A 23,850-nucleotide genomic window follows, 5' to 3' on the forward strand; every position below is an offset into this window, starting at 1 on the left:
CATTAAAGGCATTATTTTCAAACATACCTGTATGTCTCTTTCAGATAGTGATTTGCTTAGTTGCCTGGCACTACTTTTGATAACCTCCAGATGTTTTTCAGCTTGCAAGAGTTTTCAGATGGCTGTATGTAAGTGAGGACAGCAATTAGCAGAAAAACTGAAAGTGGCTCTGTTGAATGCAAACACAACATGTGTTGTGGCTACACTGCAATCTGTTGATGCTGCTGCTGCTGGACATATTGGGGTCAGTGTCTTCTCCAGTGAGTTGTGTAATGCAGTTTCTGAGAGAATGATGAGTTTCAAATAAAGTCTTTTATCTTTGATTTTAATTTGGTTACATTAAAACCCTGTTTTTTTTTCCTTTTAATTCTATCAAAGTGCTTTTTTGCAGCCCTGGAACGCTGGCACGATGTCGTCTTTGGGACATCATGTCTAGAAAATAAAATGCCTCACATCAACAAAATTGGCAAAGTGATAAATCATGTTGGAACACATTGGCTAACCAGATGAATAGGCCAATGCTTTTGTTTTAAGTATGTCTTTTCACTGGTGTTGGCGTTATTTAGAAGTTGTGTAATGGACCCTGCCATTCTCCACCCATGTCTTTGATCAGTGTCCCACCTCCCAGGCTCTTATCTGGCATAACACAATAGACCCACTACCTGCTCGTCTTTTCTCCTCTTCTAAGAACGGCCCATCGGCTCAGCTAATGCCTCTGGATGTCAGTGTTTATCTCATTTTTATATGCTGCTTTTTCTTTTTGGTCTTTTTCCTTAACGGTTTTACTCAGTCAGTCTCTCACACAGACACACACACACACACACACACACACACACACACCCACACACACACACACACACACACACACACACACACACACACACACACACACACACACACACACAGGATGTTGTTGTGGTGGTGGTTCCACTTCTGATATCACTGTAAAGTGTGTCTTCCCTCTTGGTTATTGCCTCCCTATTGTCCACTGTCTTTGTGTGCAGGGGCTTTTAGTGTCAGCCTGGCTGGAATCGGCCTGTTTACTGTGATAAAAAAGGGGCAGAGGAGGTTGGGGAGACTGAACCGTGACTCTTTTTAGAGTGAAGGAATGCGGTACACACACTGTAGTACCTTAGCTTTACATCAACCTTTGTTGGGACGCACAGCATCCCAGTCTGTTGAGAAAAATGTGGATAATTTGTTCTCCTTCTTTACTCCACATCCCTACAGTACATGTTAATGCTACTAATAACTTTTATTAAACTCTGCACACAAAAATCTGATAATGACTCCCATTTTCACTTAAGTGAAATCATTCATTAAGAAATTAGAGCATATGTAGCTGAGTACCTCATCATGGTTTGACTGGTCAGCTGCTTAACACAGTATATGTAAAAATACGTCTTTGGACTCATGTTTTCCTTCGTCAAGATTAGGGTTCAGTATCTGAGGGTTGCAGTGATATACTGGCTTTAAGGTGTAAGGTGGTATGGAAATTCACGGTTATCAAATTGTGCATATTTGCAAATCTATGGTAATAAAAAAATGCAAGCGGATGGAAAATTTCACCTTCTCTGTAGTTATTTTCAAAGAGAGACTTTTTACACATACTTTAAAAAAATGAAAAGGGTTTCAAGTTTCAGTAATAGTGATGAAAGGTCTAACTGAAAAAAAACCTTTTTTGTCATTCCTTTTAAGGGTCTTTGAATCTGATAAAAACAACAATGTGATAATATGACACCGCAGTATTATCTGACATAGTTATTGTACTGGGAAAATTTCATATAGTTGCAAACCTGGTATCGCAAATCACAATTTGCCTCAGAGTGCTTTACATATCTGTCCAAGGACAGATGGTGTCATATGTAAAGCATCATATGTAAATGGAAGAAAGCCCGGGAAGTGCAACTGAGGAGGCATCCTTCTCCCAGGATAGACAGAAGTTGAAAAGATGTGTGGGTTGTGACAAACATTTTTTCCACTCTCAGTTAATCTATTTACTTTTCAGTTTTATAATCAATCTATAAACACTGCAAGGAATTTTATTTTATAGTGATATAAACCTGTAGAAAAGCAAGCAGATCCTCACCTTTCACAGGCTGTAAGCAGCAACTGTATGTCTTTTACTTGATGAATAATTTAAATTATTAATGGGTTATCAGATTGTACTTTGTCAATGAATTATTCAAATAATTGTTTCGGCACTCGTGTAGACTCACACCACTGAGTTCTCTTCCCTGTGAAACTGCTCAGCTGTGATGTGGAGAGCTTTTCTTTGTTCATTTAACATATTCTTTGAAGCAAAGTGTGTCCCTGCTCTATTAATGACCTTGATTACACAGTGGTAATAACTGGACTAAGCTCAGAGGATTATGGGTCATGAATCGGGTTTCCCACAGGGGGATATATGTAAGTCAGTGTGGCGGTACCAGGCGTCGGAGGGGGTTATTGGAAAAGAAAATGGAAATAGGTCCTCTAATTGTGAATACCATTTTTACTGGCTAATGCAGCCTGTTAGCTTCACTTGGCACCACAAAATGCAGAGAAATAAAGAGAGAAATGATTTGCAGTGGTAACCATGGGGAGAGATTTGCTAACCTCCTTGCACCTGAGTAGAAGTTTGCTTTAGAGAGAAAAGGGCAATCCAAATGTCAGGGTTTCTACACAGGGCTTTCTGTAACATGAGTCCAATAAAATGATACCTCCAATATCTTTGATGCTGCCGCTTTTGGTCAGTCGCTGCCGTCGGACGCTGTGGTTAACGCTGCTGTGGGCTTAATAGAATAAATTAATAAATCATAGATTTACTGTATGCATCTATTCATTTATTTATTACATGTTTCGATCCAGGCATGTAACTCAACCCAACTTCAGTGTGTAACTAGTGTGAAGGTCAGATGTCTTTGTGCATGTTTCTCCATTTTAGTGCATCATGTACTGAGTATCCAAACTGAATCCAGCTGTTTAACAAGTTTAATTCATGGCTTTGTACATTATTTGGTCATGCAGTTATGTATTTTCCATTGTTTTATGCTGCAGTGTTTCTGTCCTCGACCATTGTGTGAATGTCTGAATTTTAGTGGTGTATTGGTAGAGAGCTAGCATGACCACAGTAATTTCATACTTCATTAAAGCTACTATCAGATATAGAGGTATTATCTGATTACAGATTTAAATGCCCTCATGTGATAACTGCTCATATCTCTTTGTCTTTTCAGGTATTTGGTGATTATTATCACTTCCGGCATCGTACAGTGGTGAAGAGATCGCTGACAGATCACAGAGGGACACAAGTCCGTCTTCAAAGAGATCCCAAGGTAAGAAGTTTAGACTGTGCGATTGATGGACCGTGCTTTCATGGATGTCGACGAAGTTAATTGATGTTTTGGAGTGTGCTGTGGGGAGCAAGTGTAAGTTTGGCTGATTTATTTGTAGTGTCATCAACGAGCTTTGTGGCTGTAGAGATGCTAGTAGCTACGGATAACATGTTCAGAGCTCTTTTCTTTCCACTTGGAAGGAAAATGGTTCAGAATCAGGTATTTGGAGTGCTCGTTTAAATTTGGCATTAGACCCAGTAAACACATAGTTAGCCTCTCTCTGGACTCAGGAGTGACACAAATTTAAAAGCTTGTAAATAATACTTTACATATAACTTTTTTGTCATCTTAAAATCACTAGCTGTTGTTTAGTCTCAGGGTAGTCATGTGAGATGTCTGCAGTATATCTTACACAGGAGGGTGCTTGAGCTCATTGTGGAAACTAAGAATCGAAGGAGTGATTGTTTAACCATATTTGAGCTTTTTTTAATGAAAACAGTGTGTGGAACATGCAGAACATTGTGGCGAATAATGGAGAGGAGAATTATTCTGATTTTGGAACATTGTTTCCACAATAAAAAATCAGCGTTACGTATCTGTGGCAAATTTAACAAATGTGAAACCTGCAGTTTATCTTCCAAGTATATAATGAAGTACTTTTTCTATCAAAGCTTTTATCAAAAAGGTTTTTCTGCATTAAGGACTTATAACTTTTCATTATTTAGAAACCTCAGATGTACTATTTTATTTTATTTTATTTTATTTGCACGGAATAAAACTGCATAAAATTGAAGATTTTTTTATAAAGCAGTGTGCCATAAGAGATAAAGAAGACACAGACTTATACAAATGGACTTCCCTCAACTTAAGGAGAAAAACAAGCATTAAAGAGAAAATGTGAAAAGTTTAAGAGAACTAAACTGACATAATACAGAAAGTATAACAAAAGCTAAATGAAGCACACTGAGCAGAAAAAGTTACCAGTCAGTGAACAATAATTCAATAAAACATTTTGTTACTGTTGTGAGTCCATATATGATTCTTAAACCAAAATTCTAATCATCTTAACTTATGAAATAGATGTTCAATATTATAGCGTTAATGTTATGTATTTACACATTACATTTACAAAGAGGAATATGAATCTCGATTTTCGATATTGAGAAAATGATACTTTTAGATGAAACTTTTTCTTTCCCTTATTTATTTGATTGTGTTTGGGGTCAATTATATAGTCAGTTCACTAAATGATCAGTTACATTTATTATGTTCAGTCAGAATGAGGAGCACAGTGGAAACCAAAAAGAATTCAATAAGCCACAGGGCAAAGAACCGAACGCTTAGTCCTTATTTGTCACCTTCTCATTTAATGGCTGTCTCAGAAGAGACGGGGCGTCCACACTGCCCGTTTTCCTTTCACCTGAGTGCTCAGGGGTGATTGGTGCTCCACACTCCTCTGTGAAACTCTTTCCTTCTTCTTGACTGATCTAAATTCAGATTTCACATATTTTGTCTCGCTGTTTTGCAAGAGAGTTTGAGGTTAGTTTGAAAATGAGTCTGTGTCCTACCCCATTGGGAAGGACAAAGGGAAGAGTGTGAAATTAACATTCATAGCTGTGGGAATACAAGGGAGTGTGTGCCGGAGAAAGAAGTATGAGCACTTTTTTTAAAGAATCTTCTATCAGTCTCTAACCTTTAAAGGCACTTTTCTAAAATTTACTGACTGAATTTGACAGTATAGGAACCCTAAAAACAAATAAGGTAGTTTTACCTTAACTTTTTGTTTTTGAATGTACTGAACCAACTACTAAAATTGCACAAAAGCTATTAAAAAAGCTCACAGCATCAAAGTAAATGCATCTGAAGCACATCAAGAGTGCTGAGTAAGTACGATAAGAGTCAAAATATTAAAATGCATCAAGTAAAAAATCATATGACATCTAAAGGGCTTTACTGGCCTATCACTTTAGAAAGCAACTTTAAAAAAAATTATATAATTTCGTAGAGCCCAAAATTATGTCATCAAGTCCCTCAAAACGCTCAAATATTTACTTTACTAGGAAAAAGCAGAAACATTTAACAAAATTTAACTCTGGTTTTTATCTTTTACTTAAAATTGACTTAAAATTGCTCATTGTAACTGGATGAAAATCATTTAAAAAGGATTGCACTTTTATCCAAAATGTTTTCCCCAGTTTGCCTCTCATTCACTCATTTTGCTTTGAGGTGGGCAAACTGTGTAATGATGACACAGTTTCTACACTACAGCTTTATTTAAAGGCTTTCCTGTGATATCTTGTGTAATGTCCTTTTTCCTATAATATCTCTGTGGACAGGGGAGATGTCTGTTTTAGTTATGACAGGAGGGTTTGTTTTCAGACAACCTCTCTGCATCCTCAGTAAACTCATAGTTTGCATGTAAGTTTCGGCTGACAGCCGCACTTCAGAGCAGCTGTGTAGCTGTTAAATGTCGCTGAAACCAAGACAAAACAGTCACTTTAAAAAAAGAAAAACCAGAGCAGCCTTTCTTGCATCGCTGGCTGACACTCGCTGTCAATGTGAAAATTATTAATTGGAACTGCTGGCTGCTTTTTATTTGTTTGCGCTCCTCTGTGGTTCACTGGCTGACAGTGGCGTGCATCGGGAGAACGTCAAAGGGTTTTAACGGAGTGCAGCAGGGCGCCTGTGACAGCTGGCGTACCCAGAGCACAATGGGTTACGGTGAACAATGAATCTGAAATGGCTTGGGCTTTATATAGCCAGTCTTGATCAATTGACTCCAGTGATGATTCAGCAGACTGATTCAGGCTCCTCAGCTAGTGTCGTCATTGGGTCCTTTATTGTCCTCACAGATCTGACTTCATTCTTGTGTTACATTTTCTTCTCATCATGGAGTCTACCAGAAACTTGAGAATTGTCAGAAAGTCTGTCAGGTTGTTCCCCATTTCTCTGGCTTCCCACACAACTGCCTCCTCTTCTTTTTGTCTCTGTAATCTTTGGAAATTGTATGAACATATTTACACTTAAACTGTATATGGAAACGTATTATGTTAGGATGAATCCCTTGAAATGCCTCTTCTCGTTTTTGAGGGGGTCCCAAAACAGACATTGTTTAAACAAATGAAAAACAGAACAGTGCCAGATACAGTGTTATAAGACATAACCACGAAAACAGAAACAACAGTCCAATGAATAGCAAACTAAGGAAAAAAAATGGAAAATAAAAAATTAAGAGAGTGCAGCCTTAGAGCAAATACAGGCAAAAGCACATTGTTTAATCTGAGAAGCGAGGCACGGTGATGGCATTTCTGAAAACATTGACCACCTGTTTTAAGATGAGAAGCCATTTTTAAATAAGTGAAATGATGACAAAGAACAGATATTTAAAATTAACTTACTCTACTCGGAAGGAGTTCAGAACAAAAAAGCTTTTTTACCACCTTCTTTAGAAATGAAAGGCACAATGAGGAGGTTCTGATCTGAGCCTCTTTTAAATAATTTGATGTATGAGGAACAAAAAACTGTGTCCAGCTCATTTTTGTAAGTAGAGAATTCAAGGACAATTTTGATAAATCTCCATATATAAGTGCAGTGCAGAAGTGTTTGATATGTCTAAACTAATCGACTGCCTTTAAAAGAAAAAGTGGATGACTGGCCATGCTGTCATGCTGTGCAGCCACACAGTGCAGGTGCACACTGGGAATAGAACGACTTCTGCTGAGTTTGTTTGTGTCCGTGTTAGAATTGGTCCACCTCCCTCTTTGGGATTTCCTTGAACAGTGCGGCTCCATTTCCTGTTGTTGAATTCCTTTTTTCCCACAGCACCTCAGAGAAAGTGGAGCGTTACAGTTCCAGGTCCTCCTGTCTGTGCAGGAGGGGTCTGGCCAGCTTGTCAGCACCCACAGGAATTTTGTTTTATCTATGTGTTTGTTTATCCAATCAAGGGAGCTTTGCAAATGCTGCAATAGCTTGCAATTTTTTACCAGATCCCCTCAATTTGTATGTATAGACCACTCTCTCTCGGATCTAAACTTCGATACATTTTTGTAACTGTGCTGCAATTAATAGTCAGATCAAAGTGCAGCCAGCAGATTTGATTCACGTTTGCATCGGCTGCAGTTTTTCTAAAAAAGAGAAAACATTGCAAACATATTTCTAAAGGGAGGAATTTTGAATTCTAGATAGGCCGTCCCCTTTAAACTGGACGAGATGAGGCCTTAACAAAAGGCTCAGTAAACTCTCTTTGAAGAGTGTCTAATTACTGACAAAAGCAGCTGGACTTCTGCCAGATCTCATAGACTGGCTAACAGAGCCCTGTTAATGGGTCTATTGAAGATTTAAAGGCCGGGTCTATCTGCTACCTCCATGCCTTCTACTGTTTTCTGTTTCAGTATGTTGTTGCTGTGTTGTTGTGGGCAGCTTTTGCTTCAGCGTTTGTGTTAGGCTGGTTGAAAAAGAAGAGAAGGAATCAGACAAGACATAACAAAGCAATGAGTGATTCAGAAATGTTGAACTAGTTTGTTTATTTTCAGTATCATCACAATGGCAGCTGTGACATAAGAAAAGCTTTTGCATAAATATAAATTACATAGCCACAGCGCTTAACTATAATTATTGCTGTGTCCTTTATTGTAATGATGCTTTATTTCAGACTTCCACTGGGCCTCAGAGGGAGGATGCTATGTTTGTATAATGAAGAAGGACAAAGATGTGGGTGGGACAAAATGAGTAGGATGGGAAATCTATTTTTTGGACAGATACAATTCTCTACCTGAACACAAACTCAGCAGTCTGTTTGTGAACGTTTGGTTCTGCATTGAATCGGTCTGGAAGCATGAGATAGACACCGTTTTCCATTTTCAAAGCCCATTTACAATGAAAAATGCTGTTTGTCAACTTCTGTGCTCTGTGCTCTGTCACAGACTATTAAAGAATTTTCAAAACACTATTCACATGAAAACTGCAAAATAGAAAATGGGAATGTTTTGTTGTTACACTCTTGCCAAGAGTAGGAGATCTGTTCAATATGAATTATGAGTCTGGAGCTGAAAAATATGATGTGTGTTGTTTCTTTTTCCTGTTTACTCTGAATATGGAAAATGAAAAAGAACATTTTGTTAGAAATGAGGGCTTTTTACAGAAAGTTGCAGTATGTATTGAAATTGATTGGTATTTAATGTAAGGGTGCTATCGGGAGATGTATTCCTGTAACAACTTACAATTGATAACAAGCTTAATGACTAATTTTAAGTAGCTGCGCACTTTCATTATGTATTTTTTCCCACAAATGGAACGAAAGTACTTAAATGAAGGTAATTACTGTTCTTGTATGCAGCACTCAGGAAGTTTTTTTTTCCAGAGTTTACTGATTCAGCCTCCCCATTATGTGTTAGTGAACACACCCAAGCCACTAATCTGTACATCATTTTCTTATGACGAGGAATAAAGTCACATCTTTGCTGCGCTAAAAACAAAAAAAACATTTCTAAAAACTGACTGATTTTTCAGGGGACCTATAATGCCAGTGATTTGAGGTTCATACTTCAATTGGGTTTCTACTAGATAAAACATGTTTACATGCTTTTCCACATAGTTTTGTTCTGTGTCTGTATTTCCTTATAATAAAGGAAGTATGCCCTAGTGCTCAATGCGAGTAAATAAATATTATTATGGATTGATGTAAATGCAAAAATGACAGAAAAGTTTCTTTTGAGTGTTTTTCACCGTCCATTATTGTGAATGAATGGACTTCTGGTTGACTCACATTGGTACACAGAGCTATGTGGAAATGAGGCATTAATCTTCAAAAACGCTTAATTTTTGTCCAAAAAAACCCAACTGCCTACACTACAAAGCTACCCAAAAAACAATTACTGACTTATCTAAAAAAGAGTCTGACAATAAACTACAAGAAAATGTTGCTGATAGTAGCAGTACGGGTTCGGTCCTGGTCGTGGAGCAGTGGACAAGATCTTTACCCTTGCGAGGCTGCTGGAGGGGTCGTGGGTAGTGGGGTCGTTGCTGCAAGCCATCCGGTCGCTGTATAACCAGAGTGAGTGTTCGCATTCTTGGCGTGAAGTCAAACACATTCTCAGTTGGTGTTGGCCTCTGCCAGGGTTGTCCCTTGTCACCGATTCTGTTTGTGATATTCATAGACAGGATCTCAAGGCACAGCCGGGGGGAGGAAGCGGTCCCGTTTGGGGACCTCAGAATTGCATCTCTGCTTTTTGCGGGTGACGTGGTTCTATTGGCTTCATCACACCGTGATCCCAGCATGCACTGGGACGGTTTGCAGCCGAGTGAGAAGCGGTCAGGATTAGAGTCAGCACCTCCACCTTCCGCCGGAAAACAGTGTATTGTCCCCTCTGGGTAGGGGGAAAGTTGCTTCTCCAAGCGAAAGACTTCCAGTATCCAAGGGTCTTGTTCACGAGTGAGGGTAGAATGGAGCGTGAGATGGACGGGCGATTTGGCGTCTCGATTTACCAGTTCATCTATGTCCCAACTCTCATCTATAGTCATTAACTCTGGGTAATGACCAAAAGAATGAGATCGTGGATACAAGCGGCCAAAATGAGTTTCCTCCGGAGGGTGGCTGGGCTCGGCCTTAGAGATAGGGGAGGAGCTCAGACATCCAGGAGGAGCTTGGAGTAGAGCCACTGCTCCTTCGAGTCAGAAGGGGCCAGTTTAGGTGGTTCGGCCATCTGTTCGGGATGCCTCCTGGGCGCTTCCTATTGTAGGTGTTCCAGGCACGTCCCACTGGTAGGACCTGGCCCCGCGTAAGCAGAAGAAGATGGATGGATGGATAGTTTAGCCTTCTGCTCTACAGAGCAAAGGCTCACAGCTATACCATTAAGTTCACGTTTATGTAGCTAACGTTAGGTAAAACCTCAAATCACAGTCTGACCTCACTGAGAGAAGTGTGCAGGCAGCAGCTGCGGAGACAAACCCCTGCAGTTGCAGTCTTAGTCGTAGTCACAGTCACAACCCAATGCAGCCGGTGTAACCAGCAGCTCTGGGGCACTGGACAGTCCCGGATTTCTACTGGATCAGGAAACTTTCTGTTGCTGCTGTTACGTATGTTAGAACCCACGCTGCTGCTGGCCACCAGCACCACCCTGCGATGGGGAGGTTTGTGATGGCTGAATTTGAGCTGTTTAGAGCTGACGAAATAGATCCATGTATGAGAAACTCTGGGTTACCGTATGAAGCACATGCATATGCCCATGGTCGTCTGGTGGGAGGGCGTTAGGACAGAGAGGGGGGAACTGCAGGTGCAGTCTTTCTCTTTTTTTGCCTTTTCCAGATTTCTGCCTACCCCAGCTTTTATATCACTGGCTGCACAAATTAGCAGCAAATTGCTGGTGTCACAGTGGAGCTAAAAGGAGCAGAAACTGTCACTACTGTACTGAAGCTAATCTGCATGTCTGCTGAAAGTATGTGAGCTATGGTTGAGCAGTCATTTTATTTCTGTTTTTACTGGTGTGTTAAAGCCTGACCCTGTGGTTCGGCCGTAATCGGCATGTTAAAAGATTTACCTTTTGTTCAACAAAATTGATTGATTACTGGACTGCATTTCATATAAAAATTGTTTCAGCTTTGTGTTTGCTGTAACTGAAAAGGAATGTTTTTTTTTTATGGTTAAAAACCATCCCCTTACACCCTTAAGGAACAAATCATATGTTTCTGATTTAATTTAAAGTATATACTGTCATCAGAGTATGCACTCCCAGTTTTACACATTGGCGTAATCTTTCTATACGAGTCGTTGTCCCAGTCTGTCTTGTTAGACTTAGTTGCATTCCTGTAACATTTCCTACACATCTCAAGTGTGAATACAAGCTGTCATTTTGTCAGGAAAGGCATGCACAAGATTACAAAGGGACTAACATATGATGGTTTTGTGTGAAGCATATAGTATGTAAATCAATATCAAGGGAAATAAAAGCTACACCATGCTCTGCAGAGATAGTGAAATGGTTTAAGAAATAGGTTTGATGCATTGCAAGCTACACATGGAGCAGTAAACAGTCGGTTGCCATGTTCATTTAACATAACTTCCTGTGTTGCCCCAGATAACAAATATTACACAAACATTGCGTCTTTTTACTTATGAATGCTGTCATGTTTGAACAGAGTCAGCATGGTTGTTTTCCACAACAGAGAACTACCATACGTATGTGAGAAAAGGAGCAGTTTCAGACAGGATTTCATGTGATTGAAAAGCATATAAAGTAATGACAGAGGGGAAGTCACACAACGTCTTGTGACGCAAGACAAAATAGCATATGTCTATGTGACTGAAAATTACATGGAATAGTGTGATGACATTTTTCCCCTGTACACAACTGAGTCATTGTTACTCACACTGTAGAGATCATTTTCAGTCAATACTGCTGTTTCCTTTGAACAAAGAGCAAGTATTAAAGCCTGACCGAGAGAAGCACATTGACGACTGCCTTTCTATCTCAAAATAATGAGATGTAGTAGTAATGTCATGTAGGAATAGGTTTGTGATTCTCTTTGGGTCTCAATCTACGGAAAATGAGATACATATTTATTGATTCAGTGAAAAGAAGATTGAGCAGTTGATACGATGGCATTCATTTTAGATTTGATACAATTTGATTCAGTGCTACCACAAGAAGCAATATTGAATCTTTTTTTTTGTCCTCATCTCTTTGTAGGACACATGGTTAAGAAAAAGAAAAGTCAGACATGGCATTGTATTAAGAATTGCAAAAATATACAGTTTGGACACAAAAGCTTCATAACAGCTTCTGACTACATTTTTTTCGGTGACATTATGTCCCACCTTGATTTATCTTCTCATTGTGAGTCTGCAAGAGAATTTACCAGAATACAATGCAGAGGCAGCCTGTATTTATTTGGTGAATGTACTAGATAAGATTTTGTCATCCCTAAGCAAAAGTCCTTAGGCTGAGAACATGAGCACAAACAGAAAGTTAACAGTGTGACAACGTTTTGATTGGACATTATTTGTTGTAACAAACAAAAGAAAATCTACAAACTACAGCTGACCGCTACGTGGGAAATGTGTAATAAACAAAACAGAATAGCCGAAAAAGTTTCACACCACCAATAATCCTTACTGTATATGTTCAGAATACACATTTAAGAATATGTCTACAAAAAAGAAACCAGAACTTTGTGAAATTGATTTTATACATTACATTATATTGTGGAAAGCTTCTTGTCAGTTTGTGGGCCATGTGACATTTGTAACATCCCTCCTGTTTGTTCGCAGATTTTTATTCAGTTCGTACTGAAAAAAAAATCCCAAAATGTAAGGTGCACTTACTAATTACACCAGCAGGGGGTGACTTTACCTAGCACGAGGTTAGGAAAATACTAATTATAGTATTTTTCTAATAATATTAAAAAAATACTAGGAAAAAGGCTAAAATAAGAGTCTACTTAACATCCGCATCGATACAACAGGAGACAACAAGAAGAGGCTTCAACTAGGGGAAAAAAGACAAAGTGAGGTGTCTTTAACCCAACTGTCTTGATTCAGTACTGTCAGAATGAAGCATTAGCTACTCTGCTCTGGCAAGGTTGCAGCACTGTGTAAGACTAGGACTTAAAGCGTGAGTCTTGGATATGTATGGATTTCACAATAATTTGTATTTCGTACTACAGTTGGGACTACCCATCAACTCAGTGGCGTAGATATACCGCTGTCAGGTGATCAGTTAAATGCACTGGTTCCACTGTGATGGACTCAGAAGGACAGTTGGCCTGATTAACACGAAATTATCATTATCCCAGTGACAGTATTAAAAGCATTTAAAGGTTAAATGATGTGTTAGCCATTCTGTCACTGGTGTGTTTCTTCCACAAGGGAAAGAAGTGAGTTACGGATTTTCTTCGAGATATCACTGACCCTTTCAACCCTGTCTTTCTCCTTGTATTCTCAGCTGCACCTTGACCTCATGTTTCCTGTCCCAGCTGTTACCAGAACAGTAAAAAGGTGTCAGCATCTATATATGCCTCAAATACAAAATCTCTCTGTACTAGAGCTGGGCAATATTGAGAAAATCAGCTATCGGGAGATTTATGATCAAATACCTCAATATTAAAACTGCTATGGGTTGGGTTGACGATTGGTGCTTTCACAAAATATTTACTCAGTGAGTTTTTTGGTAGATGATCATCAGTAATGTGGATATAATGACTTAGTTGTTAAAGGCAAGTAATAGAAAAGCTAGAACACTGCCATGTTCAGAAAATTACATCACTTTACTGTAATGCAGCCTTTAAAATCAGGAAAAGACAATGCTTAGGATATTATAATATCCAAAATCTAAGATCCAGTCTCATATCATGATATCGGTATAATATGTTGCCCATCCCTGTCTCTGAACTAAAGGATCCGATGTGAGCTAGCCTTGCATGTACATAACAACTACAACTTACACAAAGTTAGCAAACAGTAGGTGATGGCACTTTCTCCTGGAGATGATGACGATTACTCTGATCCTGAATCACAACAGTTGGCTTTTATAGAGACACTCCACTTGTACCTTCTGGCTGAAGCCAGGCTGCTGTCATTCTCCTTGTTGTATGCTTTTGTTTGGATGTGGACGTTCTTGTTTTAGTTTTCTTTCAGTACAAATTGTTGTTCCGTCAGCTGATGTGAGGGAATGTCACCACCTGCTGGTGTAGCTAATAATTGAACCTTACTTTTTTTTCTGCAGATTTGCTGCAGCACAATTTGACCAAAATTTGCAAATAAAGAGAGAAATCCTTGGCTCACAAACTGACAGAAAGTAATCAACAAATGTGAAAAAACCCTGTTTCACATTTACAAATGGATCTGCAAATGCGTAAATATGACTTTACGTCAGGGTTTTGATGGCCAAGGAAAACCTGGGAAAATACATGGAATTTCACATTCAAATTTTCCAGGCCTGGAAAAGTCACTGAATTGGTGAAAATCACAGTAATCTGCTGTGGATAACCTTCCATGTAACGTAACATAATGGTAAATTTATTTTCTATAGCTGACGATGAAACGTAGCTTTACTATGCTTTAGTATGTGAAGTTTGCTTACCATCACATATGTTTCTAATTTTTTCTCACGGCACTGTCTCTCCCTACACGTATGCACTCATAGTTAAAATTACAATTATGGGCAGTTAGTGCAAGGAAAAACAATATTATGGGTCTTTGAAAAGTCATGGAATCCTTTACAATTTTGTCCATGAAAGTGTTTGGGAATCCTGTTTGATGTATTTTTGTGGTAAAACTATTACCATTTGTAAAAACAGTAATTTTTATGTAAAATTAAAATATGCAATTACAGAATAAGTTATACATACTTACAAATCACAGTACATATTTGTGGATTGTCTTCTACAGGTTACATGTATTAAAGACCAATCCAAACTTCCATAGTGCCAGATTCATTTTTTGTAGACATTTTCTTCATATCTATTTGAATGTATACAGTCAGGATTCCTAATGGCATGAAAATGGTCGGCTACTCTGTGTCGTTTATCTCACATTTCCCACATTTGGCGACATATCTGTCTGTGTTTGCCAGCAGTAGTTCTTTAACTGAATGTGTCAGGGCCCGTGATTGTATCTCTCCTTAAGTGCGCATTTTCACTGAGAAAAAGCTGTCACCCAGGTTTGTGTGTAAACTGCCACAGCTGCACCTCGCGGTGCTGACCTCATCTTCCCAGTAAGAGTCAGATGAATCCTGGTGGAGACGTCTCCTCCACTTAGACTGATTGAACTTCTCACCCGTTAAGGGAGCGAACACAAACACGAACGCACACACAAACCTCCCTGCTCCTTGAAGGGAAATTATTCCATTATGGCGTGATATTATGGTAGTGTTGAATTGGCATCGCTTCAGTGTAGCAGCTAACGTGACCTTCATTACTTCTTTCCTTTTTTACTCTTGTGTCTCTGGTGATCTGCAGAGGCGGAGAGAGAAAGAGAGGGAGAGGTGCGCTGTGATTTGGTTGTCCTTCACATCAGGTGCTTCGTCCTTGCGGCAGGCAGTTCTCTGTCTTCCTTCTCTGACATATTCTTTCTGTTCTCTCTCATCCACCTGGGCGTTTTTGCTGTACAGCGTGCACAACTCTGCAGAGGGAGTGAGATGCAGGTTTATTCTCACTGTATGCATTCTGCTTCTGTCAACACTTTCTGCCGTAGCTCGCACATTATGAAAGCCCGCTGCAGACTTTTGTGTTGTTAGTCTTGTACTGAATTTGTACCTCTGTGTGTATATTGTTAGTGCGCATACATGTTTCGATGCACCCATAAGCATAATACATCCTGATGCATCTGTTCTTTCACTAATCCAGGACTTTTTAATGAGTCCCACGCTGCTCTAGAGTTCATCAGCGAGTCTCATTAGCAAAGTCCACGATACCCCCGTGCCTCTAATCTCACTCTGTGTGCGTCGTCCCGCTGAGAATTTGGATCTCTATTAATTCATTTGACATGGCGACCCTCATGTCATGCACATAATTAATTCTTGTTCTGTATTTTTCTTTAATGTGACAGTGAGCAGTAACCTTTGTGGTTGCAGCGAGCATCACCTCAAATTTTTGTTGCTGATTTCTACATGTGTTCTTGTGCACTTCCTGTTTAGGTGACTTGGGCCGAGCAACAAGTGTCGAAACGGAGGAAAAAGAGGGATGTCTTCGTTGAACCGTTAGATCCCAAATTCAAAGACCAGTGGTACCTGGTGAGTACGAACACTCCTGAATAGACACTTCATTGAACAAAAGGCTGTGCTGTGTGTTTTGTGTGTGTCATAATTCAGAGCTGCACACCGGTTGAGCTTTTTATCCAGCCAAAGTCAATACATGTAATTAAATTTGGGGCTGTGATGTTTCCCCCGAGTCAAAAGACGGCTTGTATGAATCCAATATGCCGCCTTTGTGCGAAATGCTGTTGTGTGTCTTGTTTGTAAAGCGCAAAGCACAAGTCTGAGCGACTTCACCTGAAGGATTCAGCTTGAACGATACACACAAACACAGTCCTGATTTACATGCTTTTAAAACTGGTGGTTTACTTTAGTCCATATAGCAACAAAAAGAGAAAGCCGAGGAGAAGACAGAGGCAATTCACCTTGAATCCATCTCGTTCTCACTTGATTGATTTCCACATTTGACTTGAAGAATGTCGCTGATATGCTGGACTGTTAAAAACAGCAGCAACAACCCTCAAGATTTTCTGCGCGGCTCCACTCTTCCTTCAATTACTGTGAGGGTGCTTCAGGCAACAGGAAATTCATGGTGATGCAAAACAGACTTGCATCACCAGTTGTTCAAAATGTCTTTGCTCTAGCAGAGGCACACTGACTTCCCCAGTGTGTTGGAGTAGTTAGTGGCAACTTGAAAGGCAAATGAGTAGATAAGAGCCTGCTGTCTGTTTGTATTAACATGACTAGATGTAATTGATTCTGCCATATGTTCACAGCACCTATTTGTATTTAAATGACATTTCAACCTGCTGGTGCCACATATGGATGTGGTAAAGTTTTGTGCATAATTTAATAGAATTTTTAGTGTCATTCAAAGCTGCAGCTAATAATTTATTTCATTATCAATTAATCTGCCAATGATTTTGTGTGTCTCTAAAATGTTAGGGAAAAAAATGTACTTAACAATTTCCCAGAGCCCAAACTATTGTTATTAAATTAGTTTCTCCAGCCACACAAGATACTTTAATGACTGTCACATGATGTGACCAAAGAGAAAGTCCTCACATTTACAGAGAAGCTGTAAGCAGCAGATCTTTTAAATTCGTTGATTGAAAAATTACTTAAATTATTATAAGGAAAAATAGTTGCTGATTCATTTTTCTTTCGATCAACCAATTGATTAATTTATTAATCGACAAAAAGTTGCAGCTCTATCAGCTTGGTTGCACACATAAGGAATGCCTAAGGCTATTTCAACAAGAGCCTTAGGCAGCAGTTACTACAAAACTATGTCAAAGCTTGAACACCCTAAATGGCTGGGGACTTCTGAACTAGTTACTCTCAAAATCCATTTATTGTACTACTATTGTTTTCCACTTGCCATATATCTCTTTTTATGGCATCTCACCCATAGAACCAATGTTTAGATTGCGTGAAGGTTGTCTTGTGAACATTCAGGGTAGCACTAGGGCAGTTATGTTTTTAGGTTCTTTGTAATGTTTTTGTAGGTTTAAATGTTACTTTATGATACATCCACTCTCATTTTCTTAAATCTAGACAGTATTTTAGAAATCACATTTTAAATATTATTTGCTTTATGTCTGGGCCCCTATTCCCAGGCTTTAGATAGCTTGTCAAGATGTCCCTTTTAACATCTTCAGTGTGTCTCATGAATTGTGCTTGTATTTTTTAACCTTTTTTGGTGAATAAATTAAACTCAACTGAACTGAACTGAAGAGGATGTTTATGATAGAAAGCTGTTATTATCGTTGCTAAACCTGCTGTGTGGATACTTATACCATGCGCTCTTTTAGAGAGGTGCTGATCTTGTGTGAGTGGAAGGCATACAACTAAAGACTTATTTCTATTTATAGGTCCAGGGGCGCCCCATGTGGATGTAAAGCTCATTAAAACACCAAAAGACATGAAAACTGGGGCAAAACCTTTGCTCTTCTCAGTTCTGTTCCTTTATTGGGAACAGCTTGGGTTTGAGGCACATTATAATTGTAACCATGTCAAAAAGAGCGTTTAATATATTAGTCAACAAACCGCAGAACCTCAATGTAGCATGTTAGGTTAGCATTAATCAGGAGGAAGCCGTTGACTGCGTGGACAGGTCATACACTGTATGAATATCTAAATTTTCTAAGTTACAGAAAAAATATATTTTCCTCTCATTATCGAAATACTCTCTGTGTATTTAAAATAATAGGAAATGCTTTAGAAGAGCAAAGATGTAGTAAAGGTTTTCAGGTTGCAGGAATGTGCTGTCACTCTCACACGGCAGGAAATAATTCTGTGCCTCATTAAAACTGAACCTGGCTGGCCAGAGGACAGTGTGTGTGGGTTTGTTGGCAGGATGTCCTTGGTGGACAGATGCTAATGGTCAGCATCAGCTGTTAGAATGAATATTTAATATTTTTTTGATATTTATCTAAATGACAAGATGTGATAAATCATGTTTGAGCCTCTAAGCAGAGATCTCAAGCTGCACATACTGTATGCTCACAGGCTCAAAGATGTCAGTGTACAGAAGAAATGCTGAGATCAAGGAAGATTAATTTGATGAGCAAAATTGAAAATAAAACCTTGCACATGCTTTTCTCAGTTCCATTATGCATCCAGTGTGTCAGCCACAAAAGGGCTTTTTCAGTTTGAATTAGCATTGCAGATCAGAACTTTCAGCTTTAATTGATTTTCTCCTTGATGGTTTAAATGTCAATGACGTTACAAGGCTGAAGAACAAACCTCATCCTCTAGATCGACTGCACTTACAAGGGTCTGATATCTGACAGGAAATGTGGCGGCAGGCACATCACAAGCGTTATATTTAACCGACGGTACACTTTAAAAAGAAGAGCTTTGAACTTGATCAAAGACAGACATGGCCTTTGACCAAAGGTCAAGTTGAATGGCAAAAGCACAGCAAAAAGCATACCGAATGATTACCGTGTGCCGTGTTCACAGGTGCTTTGTTTGATATTGACATTAAATGCAATAAATGCATGCATGGCATTGATGCTTTTGGACTAGAGATATCTTTGTAACCTTGCAATGCCACTTCTCTCTTACTGAGAAACTTTTATCTTTTTTCTAAGCAAGAATGACTGAAATTCAATAAGTCTCACCTTTTCCCCAGATGCTTCAGTCAAAGGCTCAGTCTTCATCAAAATGTCTTAAATGATTGCCTTTTTTCTTTCTTTCTTTTTTTTTTTTTAAAGTAAGCTCTCCAGATTAAGTTAAAAGCACATTCTTGTCAGCACTCAGGTGTCTCTCAGATAATTAGATTCCATCTAAGTTATTTGCTTTCTCCATCCTCAGTACAACAGCAACCACCGTGACTTGAATGCCAAATCTGCGTGGCAGTTGGGCTACACAGGTAAAGGAGTGGTGGTGTCCATCCTGGATGATGGAATAGAGAGGAACCATCCTGACTTGATGCAGAACTACGTGAGTAAAACTCTTAAATGAGCTGAAAGGTGTTTTCCATGGAGAGGCTGTTACTGCAGCAGCAAACAGAATGAAGATAAGAATAAATAGAGTCGATTTTAAATTAAAGATAGTATCGTCTTTGTGCTAAAACTTAGCGACTGATGGATTTTAAGAACCCTTTCTATGCAGATTTCGGGTTAAAAAATGTGCAGGTTTTTGAATATTTGAATGTGGCAAACTGACTCTAACAGTGTGGCTGTCTCTTTATTTAGGACAAGGATGCCAGCTATGATGTGAATGATGGCGACCCCGATCCTCAGCCTCGATACACGCAGCTTAATGACAACAGGTAGAAATCTACACAGATCATTTAATTTCCACTCTTCTCTCTGTCTGTTGGCCTGCCATGCAACCACCTGCCTGTGTTTTTCTACATGCCGGCTGTGAGGGGGACATGTCAGGATGAAATTGCACTTCATTAATTTGTCCCCCTCGCTGTCTGATAGCTGACAGCTGACATGTAAATAGCCCTGTGGCTGGGGCAGCATTTATGGGAACAAAACTAACTAAAAGGCCATAGCCTGTGGTTTTTTTTGACTTTCTGCCATTTAACAGGTTTTACTTTCCAAAAAAGGGCAATTACTAATATGAATGTTGCCCCGAACTCGGAGTATGGATTTGCTCTGGCCTCTTAAATCACACAGGTGCCACCAGGGCGTTTCTATGGCCTGGGTAAGTGGAGTAAATCTACGCTAGGATTAAGGTAGTGTGTGAAGAAAACGGCTATATTGCAGTGGCCTCTGCAGACGGCATTAGGAGTTGTTTACCACCACAGTGATGTCTTGCAGAGAATTGATTGAATTAAGTTCATCAGCATTAATGAAACAGCAAATCTCCTGACTCCGGAGGGCCCTTGCTCATCTTCCTTCATTCCCACCGCTGGCCTCACGTCTGACTTTAATTTCTGATTCGCTGTAATCTGCTGTTTGTGGGCCACTGGCCTGAGAGGCTTTTTTATCCACAGGCTCACCATGATTACTGGTGATAGGCAGGGAAGATTATAGTTAGCCAGGGATGGGAATCAAACGTCCCTGACTGAGACTGGGGCCAGGAGCGGGCACCATGAATATGGAGGCCAGAGGGAAATATACTGTAACTATGCCAGTGCTGGATGAACTTCTCAGAAGCAACTGATTGTAGAAGGTGTGTAATTGTTTTCATACTAAAAATAGAGAATACTCCTTTGTGGCAGAGACACATACACACACACACACACACACACACACACACACACACACACACAGAATTGTCAGTAAAAGTTTTGATAATTGTGGAAACAGCATAAACAATATGCTGTTCCTTTAATTCAGCCCAATGTTTTTTATATTCTGTGCCAGTGCCTCAAACTGTTTTTAACATTACCATCATCAAAACCTTATATGGTGGAATTTCTTGTGGAAGAATGTGGGAGAACATCCCTCCAGCTCCGCAGATCCACAATCTATGCCAAGGCACGCTTAAGCTCTTCTGGTGGCTCATAGTGGCCCAGAGCCCAGCTAAGACACTTACTATTGATGTTTCCTTCTTTTTGGCTGCACCTCTTTCCAACCCGCGCTCACCTCGGCCCTTATCTCTTGCCACCCAGCTCTCAGTGTCTTCCTTGTGGCGGGACCAGTTGAGAGGGAGCATATTTGTGTGTGTCTTACTTTACAGTGGCTCGGTGCAGATGCATGTGTAAACAACCTGTGGGCGGGCATGAAAATGCGTAAGGTTGTGTAAGACTGTGAGTGTCTGTTCCCCTGCAGAAAGCCCAACTCTGTTCAGCTCCATAAGGCCGTCTTTCTTTCCCAGCATACGGGAAGCAGTGAGGATGGCTCAGCAGCAATGTGACCATTCACCCTCATGTTTATCTTAGCCGGCATGTGATGTAAATGTTGCTCTTTCCAGGGTTTCCTTCGACTCCTATCAGGATGGTTTCCAAATGTGCATTTTCTGGATTAAACCTGGCTAAACTGGCATGAAGTCTTTTTTTTAGAAAGCCTCAATTTATTGCCTCCCAATTTAGATCAGTGCAAAAGCTTAACATAAATTATGGCTGTCGGAATCACACCATTCAACATGTGTAATCAACATGCAAGTTTCTTTTTTAAGATGCTGATGCACAGGGAAATAACAAGGATACATTTTACTTTACAAAACTAATGCTGCAATTAATGATTGTCAATTATTTTCTTGATTATTAATAAGTCATTTGGTCTATAAAAATGTCTGAAGATTTCCCAAAGTTTGAGATGATATCTCGTTTTGACCACAACCCAAAGATATTAGGTTTACTGTCATATAGGAGTAAAGAAACCAGAATTTAAGAAGCTGGAGTCAAAAGAATTTTGACTTTTTATTATTTAAAAAAATTATTCAAATCAGCCAATCCATTATCAAATTAGTTGACCAAATTAGTTGACCATTAAAGGAGCACTTTGTAAGATATAGGGGGATTTAGTGGCATCTGGCAGTGAGGATGCAGATTGTAACCTGATGAAACTTCTCCTGTTAAGAATTCCTTCAGTGTTCATTGTTCAGGGTTTTTTTTTTTTTTACCAGGATCCAAATTATCCACGGAGATCTCTTCCTCTCCAAAACAAACGGACCCCATGATTTAAAAGGGTAAAAACAATGATGAAATCAGTTTAAAGTTAAAAATCTGTTTTTCTAGCATGGTTCATCGCAGAGGGGCTGCCAACCACAGAGGCCAAGGCGAAAACACAAATGGTCCTATCCAGAGCCAGTGTTTGGTTTGTCCACTCTGGGCTACTGTAGAAACAGGGCAGTGCAACATGGCCATCTCCATGGTCAAGGAGCTGCTCCTTATATAGATATAAACGACTCATTTCAAGGTAACGAAAACACAGCTATTTTTATATGTAGGTGATTGTAAACTAAATAAAACATACATATTATATGGTATTCAATTTCTGCCAATATCCCCCTAAATCCTACACACAAGACTTTTAATCGTTGACAACTAATCAATTAATCTTTCATTAATCAATGCAGCTCTGTACAAAACAGTGGGGCAGTGCAGACTGACTATGCATGTAAATTCAGAAATATTTAATGCACAGCGATGGATGGAGAGACCTATTTAACGGTACTGCAAACAGCATGCTGATTAATTTTTACCAGACCCTGCATTAATCTCTCTCTAGACAGTTTCTTCATCTTCCTCTCTTTACCGTGTTCTATAAACATCAGTAGACCTTTTGTCCTGAAGGCCCGCTCATTAGTAACCTGGCAGAACCATTAACAGACTTAAGAATGAGCAGAGCAAAACAGTTGTTCAGATTTACCTTTGAGGTTCAGTGCAGCCCAGAGACTAATGAACAGCAAACGCCACTATCCATGGCCTCGAGAGCCTCAATGATTTTTTTAAAGTAATTAAGCTAATGCGAGAGAGAAAGACCAAGTGGATGAGAGATGTTGTGAGCTAGACTCTCGGCGAGAAGTGGGACTTGGAAGATAAAAGATCAATGCAATGTTGGACAAGTACAAGCAGTATGTCACCATATGTCTTTGCAGTTTGAAGCCTTAAATGAGTACTTTTTGATTTAGCTGTAAAAGGAGTTTATGCACAACTTGGATGTCTCACTGAAATCCTTTTCGTATAAATCTTAATGAAATGTTTAAGTGGGTTTAAAATGTTGATGCCAAAAGCCATAATAATTGTGCAATGTTTTTGTTTTTCCTTTTGGTTCCCAGTTCTTTTTACCATCTTGTTGTAAAGTCACTAATCTGTATGTATCACAAACTGCTGGATCCAAATTTAGAACTTGTCAAGTACACCCATCACTCTTCACACCTCAGAGGATTGCTTTTTACGCTGCACAAGAAAACCTGCAGCCCAAAAGCTGCTTTTGTGCATTTTTCTTTTTCGTAATGCACAATTGACCCTGTGCCACTTTGGATGAATACTTCACCCATCGTAACACTACGTCCACACACACAAATTGGATACATCTGTATGACAATAGCATGTCTCTTTAGCAAGCCTCCAGAGAGAGGCGCTTTAGGTTTTGCACAGTGATAATGGTTCTGCCAGCTGTGGGTGTGAATACTGATCGTGTTGTTGGCCTCAAGCCCACAGCAGACTGTAGTTGCTGTAACCTGAGTTAGTCTTTGTGCCTAGAATCTGCCACGGGGCTTGTTCTCACTGTAAGCGGAACAAGACTTTACTGAAATTGCCCTTTGTTCACCTTAATCTCCTATTATCACCATTACATATGACGGCAGAGTATCAGATGCAAAAGGTGTTTTGAAGTTTAGTCATGACTCTCTTGTTTCCTTTTCCAGAAATTGAGTGATTTTTTACATCAAGGTTTTGTTGCGAAGAATAAGTGAAGGCATCAAAGTCTTTTTAA

The 23,850-nt window shown here is 39.5% G+C and overlaps 1 protein-coding gene across 4 annotated transcripts in view; it reads left to right on the forward strand.

The window, feature by feature from the left end:
* Positions 1-23,850, forward strand: part of furina (furin (paired basic amino acid cleaving enzyme) a) — a 108,409-nt gene that overhangs the window by 51,708 nt on the left and 32,851 nt on the right. For all 4 annotated transcript variants that reach the window (XM_042506114.2, XM_042506193.2, XM_042506034.2 and 1 more), the window contains exons 3-6: positions 3,219-3,317; positions 15,947-16,042; positions 19,325-19,453; positions 19,708-19,784. In XM_042506114.2, the coding sequence (XP_042362048.1) occupies positions 3,219-3,317; positions 15,947-16,042; positions 19,325-19,453; positions 19,708-19,784 (401 nt within the window). The remainder of the gene's footprint in view (positions 1-3,218; positions 3,318-15,946; positions 16,043-19,324; positions 19,454-19,707; positions 19,785-23,850) is intronic.

Source organism: Plectropomus leopardus, chromosome 1 (genome assembly GCF_026936395.1).
Source record: "Plectropomus leopardus strain MGB_pleo_1.0 chromosome 1, ASM2693639v1, whole genome shotgun sequence".
NCBI lineage: Eukaryota > Metazoa > Chordata > Actinopteri > Perciformes > Serranidae > Plectropomus > Plectropomus leopardus.